General features: G+C 41.7%; 1 protein-coding gene across 1 annotated transcript; it reads left to right on the plus strand.

Annotated features, from left to right (window-relative positions):
- The first annotated feature begins 1,188 nt into the window (after positions 1 to 1,188).
- Positions 1,189 to 17,954, plus strand: LOC140888091 (uncharacterized). Its single transcript, XM_073295769.1, has 3 exons — positions 1,189 to 1,266; positions 1,615 to 2,194; positions 17,908 to 17,954. Exons 1-3 carry the CDS (start codon positions 1,189 to 1,191, stop codon positions 17,952 to 17,954), a joined length of 705 nt encoding a protein of 234 aa, XP_073151870.1.
- Positions 17,955 to 19,479: the final 1,525 nt, after the last annotated feature.

Raw genomic sequence — 19,479 nt, forward strand, 5'->3', positions numbered from 1 at the left:
AGAGGTTATAGAGGTTAGGCAAGGAGCAAGAGACATCTTGTTTACCCTTGCCACAGAGGGGCAATGTGGAATCGGGAGGCATCTCGGTCTCCTTGCCATAGAGGGGTTAAGTTCGTCGGGAGAAATCTCGTCGTCTTGCCGGCATAGTGCACTGCAGCCATGATCATGATCGAAACAGTGGGTCACAAATCAGGGATCGGATTTCTAAGAGGAAAAAGTAAAGAAAAGTTTAAAAGTTAAAGTTTCACAATTTTAGTTGACTCGTTTTGCATTGATGTCAGTCTTTAAGTTATGCATGAGTCTAAGTTGAATGTTATGAAAGTTAAAGTTTATCATAGTGTGAGTTCATTAATGCATGATTTCTATATCTTTCTAGTTTCATGCATATTACAGTTTAAGTTGAGTTTTTGCATCACGTATTTTAAACCCTTGTTATTATCCTAGTTATGCTTGTTGAGTCTTTAGACTCACTATGCTTGAATGTTTGCAGGTGAGGATTTTGTGGAGGAGACGGAGGGGCGTGATCTACTGGGATGAGGCCATCAGTAGTGCAAGGCCCAGTGACCGTTGCTTCCTTTTAGTTTATGTTTTTCCGCACAGTTATCGAATTTGTAATAATGAAGTATTATTTGAGATCTTGTAGTATTTATAGCCAGGATGTGCATTCCCTGTGCTACAGCTTATGTTTTGAAGTACGTTTTCCGCTTTTGCAAGTTTATGATTATCGTTGGAATTAATTTTAAATGCTTTAGTTTACTTTATGCTGTAACCGGGAGGTGGTTACTAGGATTGCATGTTTATGTTTAACGCACTTAAGTTTTGAAGTCAATTTTCTTTCCTTATTTAAATTGCTGTTTGAGTCTTGATGGCTTATTTGTTTTACAAATAGGTCATGGCAAAATTTTTTAAAAATCCATAATTTTCCTTTATTTTAATTATAGTCTAGTAGCGAGTAGTTAGGGTCGTTTCAGTTGGTATCAGAGCACGGTCTTGGTTTGGGCTGAGCCTACTGCCGGTTGCTGAAACTCAGGGGATCTCGCCTGAAAGTCTGTAAGATTTAAGTTTAATGTCTCTATCTGTTTAAGTTTTGATGTATTAGTTTCTTGAGTTATTGAGAAGTTTAAATTTGAAGTAAAAATATTTTCTAAGGCATGAAATTTGAATGTTGGATTTTCTCAATGCGTTTAGATGGCTCGTCGTCATGATCCGCGTGCAGTTACGCCTCCACCGCCTCCACCGGTGCCGCAGGTGGATATAGGAGGGCAGGTGCTAGCAGGATTGACCCGTATCCTCGAGCGTCATGTGGATGCTCCTGTTGCTAGATCGGAGACTTCTTATGAGCAGTTTCGGAAGATGAATCCGAAGGACTTCGCTGGCACCACTGATCCGTTGATAGCGGAGGGTTGGATCCGCTCCCTTGAGGTGATCTTTCGCTATATGCAGATGGGAGATCCAGATAGAGTGAGATGTGCTGTGTTTCTCCTCCAGGATGATGCCGCCCTCTGGTGGGAGGGTATGGAGAAGATTGTGAACCCAGCTACTCCACCTTGGGCTGAGTTCAAGAAGCTGTTCTTTGAGAAGTACTTTACTGCTGATGTGAGAGCCCGTTTGAAGACGGAGTTTATGAGCTTGAGGCAGGGTGATCTGTCGGTAGCCCAGTTCGTGGTGAAGTTTGAGAGAGGCTGCCATTTCGTGCCGTTGATTGGAGATGATGAGAAAGAGAAGCTGGAGCACTTTCTTGTAGGGCTTCGACCTACCATCCGTAGGGATGTGCTGATGGCTGAGCCATCTGATTATGCTTCAGCACTGAGGCGTGCCTTGAGGTCCGAGCAGACGCTGAGAGATATTAGCGCGGAGGCGCATGGCAAGAGGCCCTTCCCTCATCAGGGCCACTCTCAGCAGCAGCAGCACGGCAAGAAGCCGTATCATGGGCCCCCGAGACAGCAGGGACAGCAGGCACCGCAGGGGCGTCAGGCCCAGAGACAGGTTCCTCCCAAGGCTGGGGAGAAGCCTATTTGTCAGTTTTGCCATCGTCCGCATTTTGGGAAGTGTTTGAAGGATGCTGGAGTTTGCTTCAAGTGCAAGAAGCCAGGACATATGTCTACCCATTGTCCAGAGCTGAGGAGGCCCGTGCAGGGCAGAGTGTTCGTGATGGAGGCCGAGCAGGCCGACCCAGACACTACTCTTCTCACAGGTAATATCTTAACTTTTGGGTTAGAGCAGTTAAAGATTTGTTGATGCATGCGACTCTAAATCTTTGCTTGTTTGAGGTTTTACTCTAGTAACTTGTTGCATGCCTTAGGACCTTTGACTGTTTAGCATGAATAGTATCTTGTTTGGGAATTGTTGAATTAGAATGAGCCTAAGTAGAACTCGTGGTTTTAACTTCAACCTTTCGTCGTTGTAACTACTGCTATGCAGGTAGGATTGTTGTGGCAGGCGTAGCCACGAGGGCCTTATTAGACTCAGGGGCTACCCATTCCTTTATATCGGAGTCTTTTGCCCTTGAGAGGGGCATTCAGAGCGAGGAATTGGAGGTTGGATTCTCAGTTACTATCCCCTCAGGGGAAGAGCTATCCACCAGGAGCTTGGTGAGAGACCTTGTATTGCTTTTCCAGGGTCAGTCAGTGGTAGCAGACCTCATAGTGCTACCTTTGCCAGAGTTTGACCTGATTCTTGGGATGGATTGGATGACGAAGAATGCGGTGATGATAGATTTTCAGCAGAGGTCAGTACTAGTCAGGCCTGAGGGCGAGGAACCGTTTTGGTTTGAGGCTGCTAAGAGCTTGAGGAAGACTCGAGTCATTTCTACTTTGCAAGCTCAGAGGCTTGTACTTAGTGGGTGCGAGTCATTTCTAGCCAGTTTATCTTTGACAGAGCTGCCAGAGCGACCAGTTATTTCTGATGTGGCTATCGTCAGGGAGTTTGAGGATATGTTCCCTAGCAATGTTGTGGGAATTCCGCCCGATAGAGAAGTGGAGTTCTCTATAGATTTGATTCCCGGTACTGTGCCTATCTCCAAGGCACCGTACAGATTGGCTCCTACCGAAATGAAGGAGTTAAAAGAGCAGATTCAAGAGTTGCTTGACAAGGGATTCATACGCCCTAGTTTCTCCCCATGGGGCGCACCAGTTCTCTTCGTTAAGAAGAAGGACGGTAGTCTAAGATTGTGCATAGACTACCGAGGTTTGAACGGAGTGACTGTGAAGAACAAGTACCCATTACCTAGGATCGAGGACTTCTTCGATCAATTGCAAGGTGCATCCGTCTTTTCGAAGATTGATCTTCGTTCAGGTTATCACCAGTTGAAGGTGAAGGAGTCAGATGTGGCGAAGACAGCTTTTAGGACTCGTTACGGTCATTACGAGTTCCTTGTGATGCCGTTTGGGATGACGAATGCGCCCGCAGTTTTCATGGATCTTATGAACCGCGTGTTTCAGCCTTACTTGGACCGCTTTGTCATTGTTTTCATCGATGACATCCTCATTTATTCGAAGGATAGAGTGGAGCATGAACAGCATTTGAGGACCGTTCTTGAGGTGCTTCAAGAGCACAAGTTGTTGGCCAAGTTTGATAAGTGTGAATTCTGGTTGGAGAAAGTTGCTTTCTTGGGTCATATTATTTCTAAGAGCGGTGTGGAAGTAGACCCTTCAAAGGTTCAAGCAGTGAAGGAGTGGTCTATACCGAGGAGCGCGTCTGAGATTCGCAGTTTTCTTGGATTAGCCGGTTATTACCGAAAATTTATCAAGGGTTTTTCCTCCTATGACAGCGTTGACTAAGAAGAACGCCAAGTTTGTTTGGAGTGCCGAGTGTCAAAGGAGCTTTGATACTTTGAAGGAAGCTCTTACGACAGCGCCAGTGTTGACCATGCCATCCGGGCAAGGTGATTTTGTGGTGTATACTGATGCTTCCAAGTTGGGATTGGGAGCAGTTCTGATGCAGCGAGATAGAGTTATTGCCTATGCTTCTAGGCAATTGAAGGAGCACGAGAAGAACTACCCTACTCATGACTTAGAGTTGGCAGCGGTAGTGTTTGCTCTTAAGATTTGGAGACACTATCTTTACGGAGAGAAGAGTCAGATCTTCACAGACCACAAAAGCCTCAAGTACTTCTTCACCCAGATGAAAGAGTGGGTGCCCAGTGAGCCAACTTGTGGCTATGGGCTTTGATGACTCTTTGTACAAACGATCTTTTGTTTAATACAATTTACACTTTTATTAATGGCAATGACTTTATCTTTCTTCATATTGTTATATTGTGATATACTATTGTTGTTTTGATAAAGACCTTGAATATACTATAGTGTATGTAAGATGTGGTAGAACATGGGGATGTCTATCATGAAATACATCTTATAGTCACTGTATATTCTAAACTGTTCCTAGTCGATTGAGCCGTCCGAGAATAAGGATAAGGATCGCTCGAGTTTGAGACTAGCATTTGCGATGCGGAGTACCACGTTTCATTGGTAGGGAACATGGAGATGTTCGAAGCATGCAAATGGATATTCATAGGATGAATAATCGAACTACCCTATCCGGACTTTCCAAGTGGTTATCACTTATCGAGTGGATAAAGTCCGCGGTTTGGTTGTACACCATTAGTCCTTACTACTTGAAACATCATGGAGACTCTATATGCTAGTACTGTACTTTGACTCGTTTACCGACTCTATGGGGGTCATCAGGTGTCGGGATTGGGTACAGTTACAACACATATAGGAGTCGATGCATTGTTGTCAAGGATTCACCACATACTTGCGAGTGTGGATATCCTATGCGATCTGAGGAGATATTAGTGTGACAAATCTCTGGCCAGAGTACTTGATGTGATTTAAGAAATGGTTTCTTAGTAGCACATGCGATGTCACTAATTGGATCTTCAAGATGTATTGTATAGTTATCGAATCTTGAGTGACTCTCGATATACCAATGGTTGTTGATTCGATCGGGATATATGGATGAAGGGACCGTACTGTACGCTAACCAAAATCTACTGGTTCTTGTAGGCACTATCAGTGATACATAGGGAATCATGGGGCGATGTTGCTAGGCGCTTTACCATGATTCGTTGGGCAAGTCGGAAATCGTTGTTCCGAGTCACAAGGAGTTGTGAGCCCACGGCTAGCTGTATCTCTGAACCATTGAGGGTCACACAGTGTAATGGAGTTTTAATCCCCGTTGAGATAGTTAAATTTAAAGAGTTAAATTTAATGAATAAAGAAGTTGGACTTCTTAAATAAGAGTAAGGGAGTAGGATTTCCTAAAATGACATAGGGATGGACATTTTTGGAAACCACTGAATTCGGATTCAGGAAAATTTATCTTGACTATAAAATGTGCAGAAATGGTTTCTGTGCACATTGGTAAAATCGGTTTATCAATCGGAGTCACGATGAATTTTATATTAATTTCTGAACGTGTGGGCTTTGCTTGTCGGGCCTCAACTTATGACTAATGGGCCCTAAGCTGTTAGTGGCCTGCATTATAAATAAGTTATTGCAGTACAGAAATTACACACAACTGGTCATTAATTTGAGAGACAGAAATCGAAAAAACCCTAGCTCTCTCTCATAACTATTCGGCCGACCCCTCCCTCTCTGTCAGAGAATTTTCCGGTCTGTAATTTTGAATTGCAGTCAGGAATAGCGAATCAAATTCGTTTATTCTCTTCGCAGAAAACTTCTGATAGATTTTCTAGTGCAATCTATCAGAGGGATTAAACCTCTATTCGTGGACCTGATAGAAGGAGTTCATCAGTTCCTGGGAGATACAAGAAGCGCAGAGAAATCTGTGTGGTGTCCAATAATCTCGCTTCGAGATTGAAGGTAAAATTTAATAATTGTTATTTAATTTTACACACAATTATAATTTAATCGTTGAACGGTTGATACCCACACTATGGAATTGTTCCATAATAAAATTTTAAACTTCCGCTGCACCGGGTATCAATCGTGATTGATCTGAACGCCAGTTTTCAAACAGTGGTATCAGAGCCAGGTTGCTCAGATCAAACGATTAAATTAATCGATTGTACAAAAATTTTTGAGTCTCGGTTTTTGAAACAAAATAAATATTTTTAAATAAAAAATTTTTTTCGGGGCAAAACCCGGGCAGCGATTGGATCGCTGCCCGGTGGGGCAGCAATTGTTGCTGCCCCGGGCGGCGCACGGCGCCGCCCAAAGGGGGCGCACGGCGCCGCCCACGGCGGCGCACGGCGTCGCCCAGGGGGCGGCGCTGGGCGCTGCCCAGGGCAGCGCTGGGCGCTGCCCAGGGCGGCGCACGGCGCCGCCCAGGGGCGACGCACGGCGCCGCCAGGGCAGCAACTGTTGCTGCCCTAAAGGGGCAGCCAGGCTGCCCCGGCCCGCGCCCACGGGTGCGGGCCGGCCCGGGAGTGTCCCGGGCGGCCCGCGGGAAAAATTAAATTTTTTATTTTAAAATTAATTTTAATGTGTTAAAATTTTATTTTTGGTCCGGTCAAAAATTGTTTTTGATTGGTTCACGAGATTTCGGATCGAATTGTTCGAGTCCGTAAACTTTAAAATTGATTTTTGGATAAATTTGAATTTTTGGAAAATTTTAATATTTTATCCTTAAATTGAATTTTGAAATCAATTATTTTTGGTACAATTGATGATAAGATTTGATCTTATGAATATATTAAGTAAAATATGATTTTATCTATAAAATTGGATTTTGTAGATAAAATATGATTTTATTTGATAAAGAGATAAAATATGATTTTATATGTAAAATGAGATTTTATATATAAAATATGATTTTATCCTGTTTAAATTTGAAATGCCACTGCATGTTATCCAATAAATTAATTTTGAATTAAATATTATTGGATAAGGATGATCGATTGCCATGACCAATTTTGTAGGTGTATGTTAGGAATTTACATTTGTTTTTATTGTTGTTGGTTTTATTAATGGGCCTGGTTTATGGCCCGATATGAATGTCATATGTAATAAAAGTGGGCTTGGTTTATGGCCCGTTCCCACCCCTAAAAATGTATCCCCTGCTTGTCATTGTTATTTATTGTAAATACATTAGATTTAGTGGGAGATCAAGATTTGAAGATGGTGGGCCCAGCAGACAATAAAGACGAAGAAATGTAAATTGGAAGCTAATGTAATAGGATTGCATTGCATACTGCATATTACCTAGGATTGGACTAAGACTCGTGATTGGCAACCACGGGTTAATTAGAAATGGAATCGATCATCCTATATAATATATGATATTATGATTGTATGCATGTTTTAGACATAATTGCGTGAATCCGGCAAGCATGCAATAATTTGAAAAATTGATGAGACAAATTTTTATAATTAAAAATCCCTCATTTTAAATATGATTTAAAATTGATATCAAGATAAATAAAGGAAATTTAAATTTGTTTAAATGTTCCTACCTTCCATCAACGGTCAATGTATGTGATGCTACCCGCGGATACGGTCCGGCTCATATTATTGGGGGGGCCCGTCCGTCGGAAAGCTGTACATTGGATCTACAAATGTTGTAAGTTGGGTGGAACTCCCATGGGATCGGCTCATATTATTGGGGGATCCACATGGCGACCGTCCATCACAACTTAATATTGATGGGTCATCTTGACATGTCACTATAAACGGCGTCATATTATTGGGCCCTTATTGGACATGAGGTAAAAACATGGGGGTTGCTTTGGAAGCAATTGGGCTCTACCTTTTGAGAATTATGGTTGGCTGATATTATTCGGGACCATAAGTTTGTCAATTGGACTCCATGTTCTCACTAAGGAAAAAGTTTCCCGTTTTCACTAGAGGGTAGTGAAATCGTTAAAATAGTGGGAGTGAGATTCATAAAATTAAATTCGCCTATTTTATGTCTTAGTAAATTGCTTAAACAATCATTGATATATGTCTGTTTTTCTTTTCAGTATTTCATACAATGAATTCGCGTAATCCATTATTCTCGATCCTCGAACAAAACAAGTTAACTGGCGCAAACTATACGGAATGGTTCCGGAAGTTGAAGATTGTCTTGACTTCGGAGAAGATGCTCTACGTGTTAGAGAAATCACCTCCGAAGGAAGCACCAGCTGACGTAAGTCCGGAGGAATTGGCCAAACTTGATACATGGTGGGACCATGACATCAAGACCAAATGCTATATGCAAGCCTCGATGTCTGATGAACTCCAGAGGCGATTTGAGGACACCGTGAATGCTGCTGACATTCACGCTCAACTCAAGGAACTTTTTGGGGCTCAATCGAGGGCTGAAAGGTTAGCTACTGTTAAGGAGCTAATGACGTGTCACATGCGTGAAGGGACTTCGGTCCGTGATCATGGGGTACGAGTGATTTGGCTCATACAAAAGTTAGCGACCCTTGATTTGGTGTTGGAGCATGAACTCAACGTGGATTTACTGCTTCTGTCTCTTCCTTCTTCGTTTGACGGATTTGTGGTAAATTTTAATATGAACAAGATAAAGGCCACCCTTGAAGAGATGGTCAATATGCTTGTGACATATGAATCCACACTTAAGAAGGATAAGCCAGCTTTCTTGGTGGGCTCCTCATCTTCTGCAAAGAAGGGGCCAAGTATGAAGGGCAAGAAACGTTCTGCCCCACCCAAGAAAGTCGAGCCCGAGAAGAAGCACAAGACAAAGGCTTCAAACAATGCAAAATCCAAGGATGTTTGCCATTACTGCAAGAAGCCCGGTCATTGGAAGCGCAACTGCAAGGAATATATAGAGCAGTTGGGAACTGCAAAGGGTATGTTCTATATTGAAATAAACATTTCACTTAATACAACTTCTTGGGTATTGGATACCGGATGTGGATCTCACATTTGCAATGATTTGCAGGTGATGACAAGAAGTCGCAGGCTTAGAATGGGTGAGACCCAGCTGAGGCTCGGGAATGGTTCCAGAGTTGAAGCTACGGCCATTGGAGATGTTTGTTTAACTTTGCAGAATGGTTTTAAGTTATTTTTAAGAGATGTTTTATTTGTTCCGGATTTAATTAAAAACATTATTTCTGTTTCTATGCTAGATAGAGATGGTTATTCTTGCAATTTTGTGAATGGGATTTGCAATATTTACAAGAATGAATGTTTGATTGGAAATGGACAACTTGAAAATGATCTATACAACTTAAAACTAAAAGACGTTCCAATAAATTATATTGATAAACCGGAGACAACAAACAAAAGGAAAATCGATAGTCAAAACCCAGCAAACCTTTGGCACGCTAGACTAGGTCATATTTCCTCAAGGAGGATGAACAAGCTAGTGGGAGAGGGCATGTTTGATATGTCTGATATTAACTCTCTACCTACTTGTGAATCCTGCCTAAAAGGAAAAATGACTAAATCTCCTTTTAAGGGGAAACCTGAGCGTAGTCAAAATCTGTTGGATTTGATCCATACAGATGTTTGTGGACCATTTAGAGTTGGGACTCAATATGGCCACACCTACTTCATTACCTTTACTGACGATTATTCAAGGTATGGGTATTTATATGTAATGAAATATAAGTCTGAAGCATTTGAAAAGTTCAAAGAATTCAAGGCTGAAGTAGAAAACAAGCTAGGTAAAAGTATTAAAGCACTTCGATCGGATCGAGGTGGAGAATACTTAAGTACCGAGTTTTTGGACTATCTAAAAGAGAATGGGATTCTCTCTCAGTGGACTCCTCCTATGACACCACAGCTTAATGGTGTATCGGAGCGTCGTAATCGAACTTTGTTGGACATGGTTCGATCCATGATGAGCTTCACTGAACTTCCACCTTCGTTTTGGGGCTATGCGCTTGAAACGGCGGTATTGTTGTTGAACAATGTCCACACTAAAGCAGTGGACAAAACACCATACGAGTTATGGAATGGCAAAGCTCCTAAGTATTCGTACTTGAGGATTTGGGGATGTCCTGCTTACGTGAAGCGGACAGTGGGAGATAAGTTGGATAGTCGATCCAGCTTATGTTATTTTGTAGGGTATCCGAAGAATTCAATCGGATATTATTTCTATTATCCTGCTGAAACAAAGGTGTTTGTTTCTAGGAATGCCACCTTCTTGGAGAAGGAGTTCTTATTGGATAAGAAAGGCGAGATGATGGAACTCGAAGAAGTTCGAGAAGAACCCGAAATACAAAATAACGATCCTATGCCTCAGGAACCATTACCGGACACGCCTGAACCTAGAAGATCCGAGAGGACTTCTAGACCTCCTGTCCGATATGGTCTTCTTCTTGAAGGGGATCAAGATGAACCCGACATTGGATGTGATCCAAGAAACTTCAAGGAAGCAATTTCTGATGCGGATTCAAATTTATGGCTTGAAGCTATGCAGTCTGAATTGGATTCGATGCATACAAACCAAGTTTGGTCTTTAGTAGATCCTCCTGATGGAATTGTTCCAATAGGGTGTAAATGGATCTACAAGAGAAAGCTTGGGCCTGATGGTAAGGTATTGACCTACAAGGCACGATTGGTGGCAAAAGGTTATACTCAAAGACAAGGAGTTGACTATGATGAAACCTTTTCACCAGTTGCAATGTTCAAGTCCATAAGAATCCTTATTGCCATAGCTGCATGGTATGACTATGAGATATGGCAAATGGATGTGAAGACTGCCTTTCTTAATGGAGACATTAAGGAAGAAATCTATATGAAGCAGCCTGAGGGGTTCACATCCATGGGAAGCGAGCATAAGGTATGCAAGCTTCAGAGATCAATTTATGGTCTAAAACAAGCATCAAGAAGTTGGAACCAGAAATTTGATGAAACAATAAAAGATTTTGGTTTCATCAAGAACCCGGAGGAACCGTGCGTGTACAAGAAAGTAGTTAAGGATGCTGTGACATTCTTAGTACTTTATGTTGATGACATCCTACTCATTGGGAATGATGTAGGGATGTTGCAGTCAACAAAGATATGGTTATCAGGTAGATTCTCGATGAAGGATTTGGGTGAGGCATCCTACATTCTTGGGATACAGATCTATAGAGATAGATCTAAGAGAATGATAGGACTCACTCAATCAACCTACATCGACACCATATTGAAACGGTTTTCAATGGATGGGTCCAAGAGAGGACATCTACCCATGTGTCATGGAGTTTTTTTATCCAAGTCTATGTGTCCCAAGACTGATGCAGAGATAGAGAATATGACACATGTACCATATGCGTCAGCTATAGGTAGTATCATGTATGGGATGATATCTACCAGACCGGATGTAGCATTTGCTCTGAGTGTCACGAGCAGATATCAGTCTAATCCTGGTCAAATGCATTGGAAAGCCGTGAAGGACATTCTTAAGTACTTACGAAGGACTAAGAATATGTTCATGGTATATGGAGGACGAGATCTGAAATTGGAAGGCTATACCGACTCTAGCTTCCAAATTGACGTGGATGACTCGAAGTCAACCTCTGGATTTGTGTTCATGCTCAATGGCGGTGCTGTCTCTTGGAAGAGTTTCAAGCAGGACACCACAGCGGATTCCACCACTGAGGCTGAATACATTGCAGCATCAGCTGCTGCTAAAGAGGCCGTTTGGATGAGGAAGTTCGTCCAAGAGTTGGGCGTCATTCCTGAATTTGTTGGTCCAGTCTCGGTGTACTGTGACAACACGGGTGCCGTTGCTCAAGCAAAGGAACCAAGGTCTCATCAAAGATCCAAACACGTACTGAGGAAATACCACATCATCCGGGAGATTGTGGAAAGAGGAGACATCACTGTCGAACGAGTGGCCTCTGCAGACAATATCGCTGATCCGCTTACTAAGCCCTTGCCAGGACCATTGTTTGACAAACATCGCGAAGCAATGGGTCTACGTAGTATGACTAGTTGGCTATAGGGCAAGTGGGAGATTGAAAGAGTGGGTGCCCAGTGAGCCAACTTGTGGCTATGGGCTTTGATGACTCTTTGTACAAACGATCTTTTGTTTAATACAATTTACACTTTTATTAATGGCAATGACTTTATCTTTCTTCATATTGTTATATTGTGATATACTATTGTTGTTTTGATAAAGACCTTGAATATACTATAGTGTATGTAAGATGTGGTAGAACATGGGGATGTCTATCATGAAATACATCTTATAGTCACTGTATATTCTAAACTGTTCCTAGTCGATTGAGCCGTCCGAGAATAAGGATAAGGATCGCTCGAGTTTGAGACTAGCATTTGCGATGCGGAGTACCACGTTTCATTGGTAGGGAACATGGAGATGTTCGAAGCATGAAAATGGATATTCATAGGATGAATAATCGAACTACCCTATCCGGACTTTCCAAGTGGTTATCACTTATCGAGTGGATAAAGTCCGCGGTTTTGGTTGTACACCATTAGTCCTTACTACTTGAAACATCATGGAGACTCTATATGCTAGTACTGTACTTTGACTCGTTTACCGACTCTATGGGGGTCATCAGGTGTCGGGATTGGGTACAGTTACAACACATATAGGAGTCGATGCATTGTTGTCAAGGATTCACCACATACTTGCGAGTGTGGATATCCTATGCGATCTGAGGAGATATTAGTGTGACAAATCTCTGGCCAGAGTACTTGATGTGATTTAAGAAATGGTTTCTTAGTAGCACATGCGATGTCACTAATTGGATCTTCAAGATGTATTGTATAGTTATCGAATCTTGAGCGACTCTCGATATACCAATGGTTGTTGATTCGATCGGGATATATGGATGAAGGGACCGTACTGTACGCTAACCAAAATCTACTGGTTCTTGTAGGCACTATCAGTGATACCTAGGGAATCATGGGGCGATGTTGCTAGGCGCTTTACCATGATTCGTTGGGCAAGTCGGAAATCGTTGTTCCGAGTCACAAGGAGTTGTGAGCCCACGGCTAGCTGTATCCCTGAACCATTGAGGGTCACACAGTGTAATGGAGTTTTAATCCCCGTTGAGATAGTTAAATTTAAAGAGTTAAATTTAATGAATAAAGAAGTTGGACTTCTTAAATAAGAGTAAGGGAGTAGGATTTCCTAAAATGACATAGGGATGGACATTTTTGGAAACCACTGAATTCGGATTCAGGAAAATTTATCTTGACTATAAAATGTGCAGAAATGGTTTCTGTGCACATTGGTAAAATCGGTTTATCAATCGGAGTCACGATGAATTTTATATTAATTTCTGAACGTGTGGGCTTTGCTTGTCGGGCCTCAACTTATGACTAATGGGCCCTAAGCTGTTAGTGGCCTGCATTATAAATAAGTTATTGCAGTACAGAAATTACACACAACTGGTCATTAATTTGAGAGACAGAAATCGAAAAAACCCTAGCTCTCTCTCATAACTATTCGGCCGACCCCTCCCTCTCTGTCAGAGAATTTTCCGGTCTGTAATTTTGAATTGCAGTCAGGAATAGCGAATCAAATTCGTTTATTCTCTTCGCAGAAAACTTCTGATAGATTTTCTAGTGCAATCTATCAGAGGGATTAAACCTCTATTCGTGGACCTGATAGAAGGAGTTCATCAGTTCCTGGGAGATACAAGAAGCGCAGAGAAATCTGTGTGGTGTCCAATAATCTCGCTTCGAGATTGAAGGTAAAATTTAATAATTGTTATTTAATTTTACACACACTTATAATTTAATCGTTGAACGGTTGATACCCACACTATGGAATTGTTCCATATTAAAATTTTAAACTTCCGCTGCACCGGGTATCAATCGTGGTTGATCTGAACGCCAGTTTTCAAACACCAGAAGGAGTTGAATATGAGGCAGCGTAGGTGGTTAGAGTTGGTGAAGGACTATGACTGCAATATTAGCTACCACCCTGGTAAAGCTAATGTGGTTGCAGATGCTTTGAGCAGGAAGACTGCAGTGATTACCTCCTTGTCAGTGTCTAGACCGTTGCAGGTTGAGATTCAGAGGTATGGTCTTGAGTTTTATGCGAGTGGTAGAGCTCCCCGTTTGTCTTCCCTTAGTGTGCAGACTACACTTTTTGATCATATCCGTGCAGCGCAGTCAGTTGATGAGCAGATCAGGAAGTGGAGACAGAGAGATGAGGAGAAAGGCAGCGGTTTGTATGCTGTGGTAGATGGGATTGTGAGGTACAGAGGTAGATTTTGGGTTCCCGCAGGTGATTCTCTGCGAGTTACTATCATGGCAGAGGCACATACATCGCCGTACTCAATCCACCCTGGTAGTACTAAGATGTATCGGGATCTTCAGCAGCTTTATTGGTGGCCAGGCATGAAAAGTGACATTGCCCGATTCGTGTCAGAATGCCTGACATTCCAGCAGGTTAAGGCGGAGCATCAGAGACCCGCCGGTTTGCTTAAGCCTCTCCCTATTCCGGAGTGGAAGTGGGAGAATATCTCCATGGATTTTGTCGTGGGATTGCCGAAGACATTGAGAGGTTCGAATGCCATTTGGGTGATTGTAGACCGTCTCACTAAGTCGGCTCACTTTTTACCGGTGAGGATGAATTTCACGATGACTCAGTTCGCGGAGTTGTATATCCGGGAGATAGTCAGACTACATGGTATTCCAGTCTCCATAGTGTCTGATAGAGATCCATGGTTTACTTCGTCTTTTTGGAAGAGTCTTCATTCTGCTATGGGTACGAAGCTACTTTTTAGCACCGCCTTTCACCCGCAGACTGATGGCCAGTCAGAGAGGGTGATTCAGATTTTGGAGGATCTTTTGAGGGCATGTGCTATTGATTTTCAAGGTAGTTGGGAGTCGAGACTACCACTAGTGGAATTCGCGTATAATAACAGTTTTCAGTCCACTATTGGCATGGCTCCCTACGAGGCACTATATGGGAGGAAGTGTAGATCTCCAGTGTTGTGGGATGAGATAGGTGAGAGATCAGACTTTGGTCTAGAGATTGTTCAGTTGACCACCGAGGTAGTGGCTAAGATCCGTGATAGGATGAGGACTGCCCAGAGTAGGCAGAAGAGCTATGCTGATCACCGGAGGAGAGACTTGGAGTTCTCGGTGGGTGATCATGTTTTTATCCGTATTGCACCCATGAAGGGTGTAATGAGGTTTGGAAAGAAAGGGAAGTTGGCACCGAGGTTCATAGGGCCCTTCGAAATTTTGGATAGGGTAGGGGTACTGGCTTATAGAGTGGCCTTGCCTCCTAACCTTGATAAGATCCATAATGTCTTCCATGTGTCGATGTTGAGGAAGTACATCTCGAACCCATCCCATGTGCTTAGTTTGGAACCGCTTCAGCTATCTCCTCACTTGACCTATGAGGAGAAGCCCATCCGAATTTTGGATAGACAGGAGAGAAGACTCCGTAACAAGTCGATTCCAATGATCAAGGTGAGATGGCAGAACCATTCGGATGAAGAGGCCACTTGGGAAGCAGAAGCAGATATCAGAGTTCGATATCCGAAGCTTTTTGGTAAGTTTTAATTTCGAGGACGAAATTTCTTATTAGGGAGGGAGGAATTGTAGCACCAAGAACTTCTAAAATTTGAAAATCATGCCTAAAATTATTTTCAGTATTTATATTTTAAATTTCTTGAAGTTAATTGTTTAAGTTTCAGTTAAAGTTAGCCTTGCTTGACTTATTTGAATTAAATGCCTTGAACTGTTTAGTTAGTAATTTTTATCCAGGCAGGCGATGACGGTGGGCTTCGGTGGTTTATTTTCAAGATTTTTAATTTTAAGATTTTAAGTTAGAGGTAAAAGGGGGGTTTTGGCCAAAAATGCAAATTTTGAACTTTTAGGGGTCAAAAAGCAATTTTATCATTTTCTTGGGTTATTTCCTAAATTTTCCATAAAATAGGATTTTATTAAATCCGGGTTAGTGGAATTTCAATCAAAATGTTGTGAGTTGAAATTTTAAATTTAGAAGTTTGAAAATAGCAAAAAGTTTGAGGTAAAATGTTTTAATAGTACAAGTAGTACTTTTGCTAGTACAAGTAAAATTTTAAAACACTACACACAATACACTACACTTTTAATTTACACTATCATTAAAACATTTCAATTAAAAAAAAAAATCAAAACACAAACCCTAACTCCCAAACCCTAGCCCTAGCCGCCCACTTCTCCCCTCTCCCTTGAAGAAGCCGTCCAACCCCTCCAGCCGCCGCCCAGCCGCCGTCCGCCGCCGCCTGCCGCCGTCCCTGCCACCGGAGAAGCTCCCCTAGGTGCTTAGCTTGGTGTTTGGTTGAAGTTCCACTCTCATCTCCTCTTCTTGTTCGAAATTTGTTGGTAGATTGGTGAAGGCAAGTGTAACTATTTCTTTGGGCTAACATTCAAGCAATATCTACCCCCACCCTTAAGACTTCTTGCAATAATTTCGAAAATGCATGATGTTGTGATGTTAGGGTTTCGAATTTGGGCATTTAAGGGGCTGATTTTTGCTAAATGTGTTATGGGGTTGAGTTTATGTGATTTAATGTTGAGTATATGTGTAATGACATGGATTTATATGGATGTTCTTGCCAAAATTCGAATTTTCAGAATGTATAAGGACCTAAATTTCGAAATTTTGCATGTGTAGGGGCTGAAATTTAATTGATGTTGAAGTATTTAATGGTCTTGCATTGGTCTTGATTGATTGTTCAACATTTTGGAGTTTTGATGGTTAATTCTTGATGTTCTTGATATGTGTTGTGAAAGTGTGGATTGAGTGTAGCCCAAGTGTTTGGGAAAAGTCCTAAGAGAGGTTATTTGAGGTGTTTGGGTGTTTGGTGTGGAGATAAGTTGAGGAAAGTGGGCTAAGTGTTTGAATTGTTGGAATTGGAGGTGTGTGAGTGTGCAGGGCAGCACTGTTCACGGGGCAGGGCAGGGTCGTGGCTGAGGTCTGGGCAGGGTTAGGCTATTCCATGGTAAAGTTCATGACGTTGTGGTCGCGTCGATATAAAATGGGCTCGATTCGGATAAGAATTGAGTGAGTTATGGATTTTTCAAAATTGGGTGCAAGTGCAGATTTTTCCTTTGAATAGGGGCTGTCCGATTTTTGTGTTTTGTAAATTTGCTCTTTTGATCTTTTGATGATACCACCTATTCCTTGGGATGATTTGGAGTGTTTGTTGAGTGTCGGTTCAAGCGGGACGGGTTTTGGATAAGGCATGACAAAGTTAAGGGCTTTTCGGTTTACTTGCTCGAGTTAAGTCAAGTTTGAGGATTTTGTTGGGTAAGTTGTCTTCTTTGGACTTAGGGGCAGCCACTCATCCACCTTAAACTCACATTTTCGAGTCGAGTCTTATGTCTTAAATATTGCTTATTCGTGTGCATTTGACGTGTTCTTGAGTTTAATAAAGAAAAAGGAAGTTTACTTGTTTGCATGCCATTTAATGTATGAGTTGAGTCTTTATAAATGAAAAGGGAAAAGAAAGCAAATATTTTTAAATGAAGTGATCTGTTTGTGACAAGAGGGGTGTTGCTAGGCCGGGGGATGCCTCGGTCTACTCACCAAGAGGTTATAGAGGTTAGGCAAGGAGCAAGAGACATCTTGTTTACCCTTGCCACAGAGGGGCAATGTGGGATCGGGAGGCATCTCGGTCTCTTTGCCATAGAGGGGTTAAGTTCGTCGGGAGAAATCTCGTCGTCTTGCCGGCATAGTGCACTGCAGCCATGATCATGATCGAAACAGAGGGTCACAAATCAGGGATCGGATTTCTAAGAGGAAAAAGTAAAGAAAAGTTTAAAAGTTAAAGTTTCACAATTTTAGTTGACTCGTTTTGCATTGATGTCAGTCTTTCAGTTATGCATGAGTCTAAGTTGAATGTTATGAAAGTTAAAGTTTATCATAGTGTGAGTTCATTAATGCATGATTTCTATATCTTTCTAGTTTCATGCATATTACAGTTTAAGTTGAGTTTTTGCATCACGTATTTTAAACCCTTGTTATTATCCTAGTTATGCTTGTTGAGTCTTTAGACTCACTATGCTTGAATGTTTGAAGGTGAGGATTTTGTGGAGGAGACGGAGGGGCGTGATCTACTGGGATGAGGCCATCGGTAGTGCAAGGCCCAGTGACCGTTGCTTCCTTTTAGTTTATGTTTTTCCGCACAGTTATCGAATTTGTAATAATGAAGTATTATTTGAGATCTTGTAGTATTTATAGCCAGGATGTGCATTCCCTGTGCTACAGCTTATGTTTTGAAGTACGTTTTCCGCTTTTGCAAGTTTATGATTATCGTTGGAATTAATTTTAAATGCTTTAGTTTACTTTATGCTGTAACCGGGAGGTGGTTACTAGGATTGCATGTTTATGTTTAACGCACTAAAGTTTTGAAGTCAATTTTCTTTCCTTATTTAAATTGCTGTTTGAGTCTTGATGGCTTATTTGTTTTACAAATAGGTCATGACAAATTTTTTTAAAAATCCGTAATTTTCCTTTATTTTAATTATAGTCTAGTAGCGAGTAGTTAGGGTCGTTTCACCACCAGCTCTTAGCAACCCCACGTTGCTGATGAATGACTAACCTGATTTTGCGATCATCTGTGTAATCAATGAAATCAAACAGCTGATCAATATTGAAACGACCCTAACTACTAGACTAAAAATAATTTAAATGAAAATTTGCGGATTTTTAAAAATTTTTGCCATGACTTGTTTGCAAAGCAAATAAGCCATCTTAACCCAGTCAACAATTCAAATAAGGAAAGAAAAACTGACTTAAAAACTCAAGTGCGCTAATCATAAACATGCAATCCTAGTAACCACCTCCCGGTTACAACATAAAGTAAACTAAGGCATTTAAAAGTTCGCAATAATCATAAACATGCATAGGTGTAGACATACTACAAATTCATCAACTGTAGCACAGGGAATGCACATCCTGGCTATAAATACTGAAAGTACTCAAATAACTCTTCATTATTACATAACAGAGTAATGTGCGGAAAAACGTAAACATAAAGAAGCAACGGTCACTGGGCCTTGCACCGCCGATGGCCTCATCCCAGTAGATCATGCCCCTCCATCTCAACAACAGTCTCCTCACCTGCAAACATTCAAGCATAGTGAGTCTAAAGACTCAACAAGTATAAACAGTGTAATAACAAGGGTTTAAAATACGTGATGCAATAGCTCAACTTTAACTGTAATATGCATGAAACTAGAAGGTATAGAAAACATGCACTGATGAACTCACGCTATAAAAGACTTTCAACTTTCTTAACATCAACCTCATACTTTACTTAACCTCATGCATGACTGACTGACATCAACGTAAGACGAGTCAACTGAAATAATGAAACTTTAACTTTTAAACTTTTCTTTTCCTTTTCTTTTTCCTCATAGAAATCAGTTCCTTGATTTGTGACCCTCTGTTTCGATCATGATCATGGCTGTAGTGCACTATGCCGGCAAGACGACGAGATTTCTCCCGACGAACTTAACCCCTCTGTGGCAAGGAGACCGAGATAACTCCCGATCCCACATTGCCCCTCTGTGGCAAGGAGACCGAGATTACTCCCGATCCCACATTGCCCTCTGTGGCAAGGATAAACAAGATGTCTCTTGCTCCCTA

Source organism: Henckelia pumila, chromosome 3 (assembly GCF_033568475.1).
Source record: "Henckelia pumila isolate YLH828 chromosome 3, ASM3356847v2, whole genome shotgun sequence".
NCBI classification, from domain to species: Eukaryota; Viridiplantae; Streptophyta; class Magnoliopsida; order Lamiales; family Gesneriaceae; genus Henckelia; species Henckelia pumila.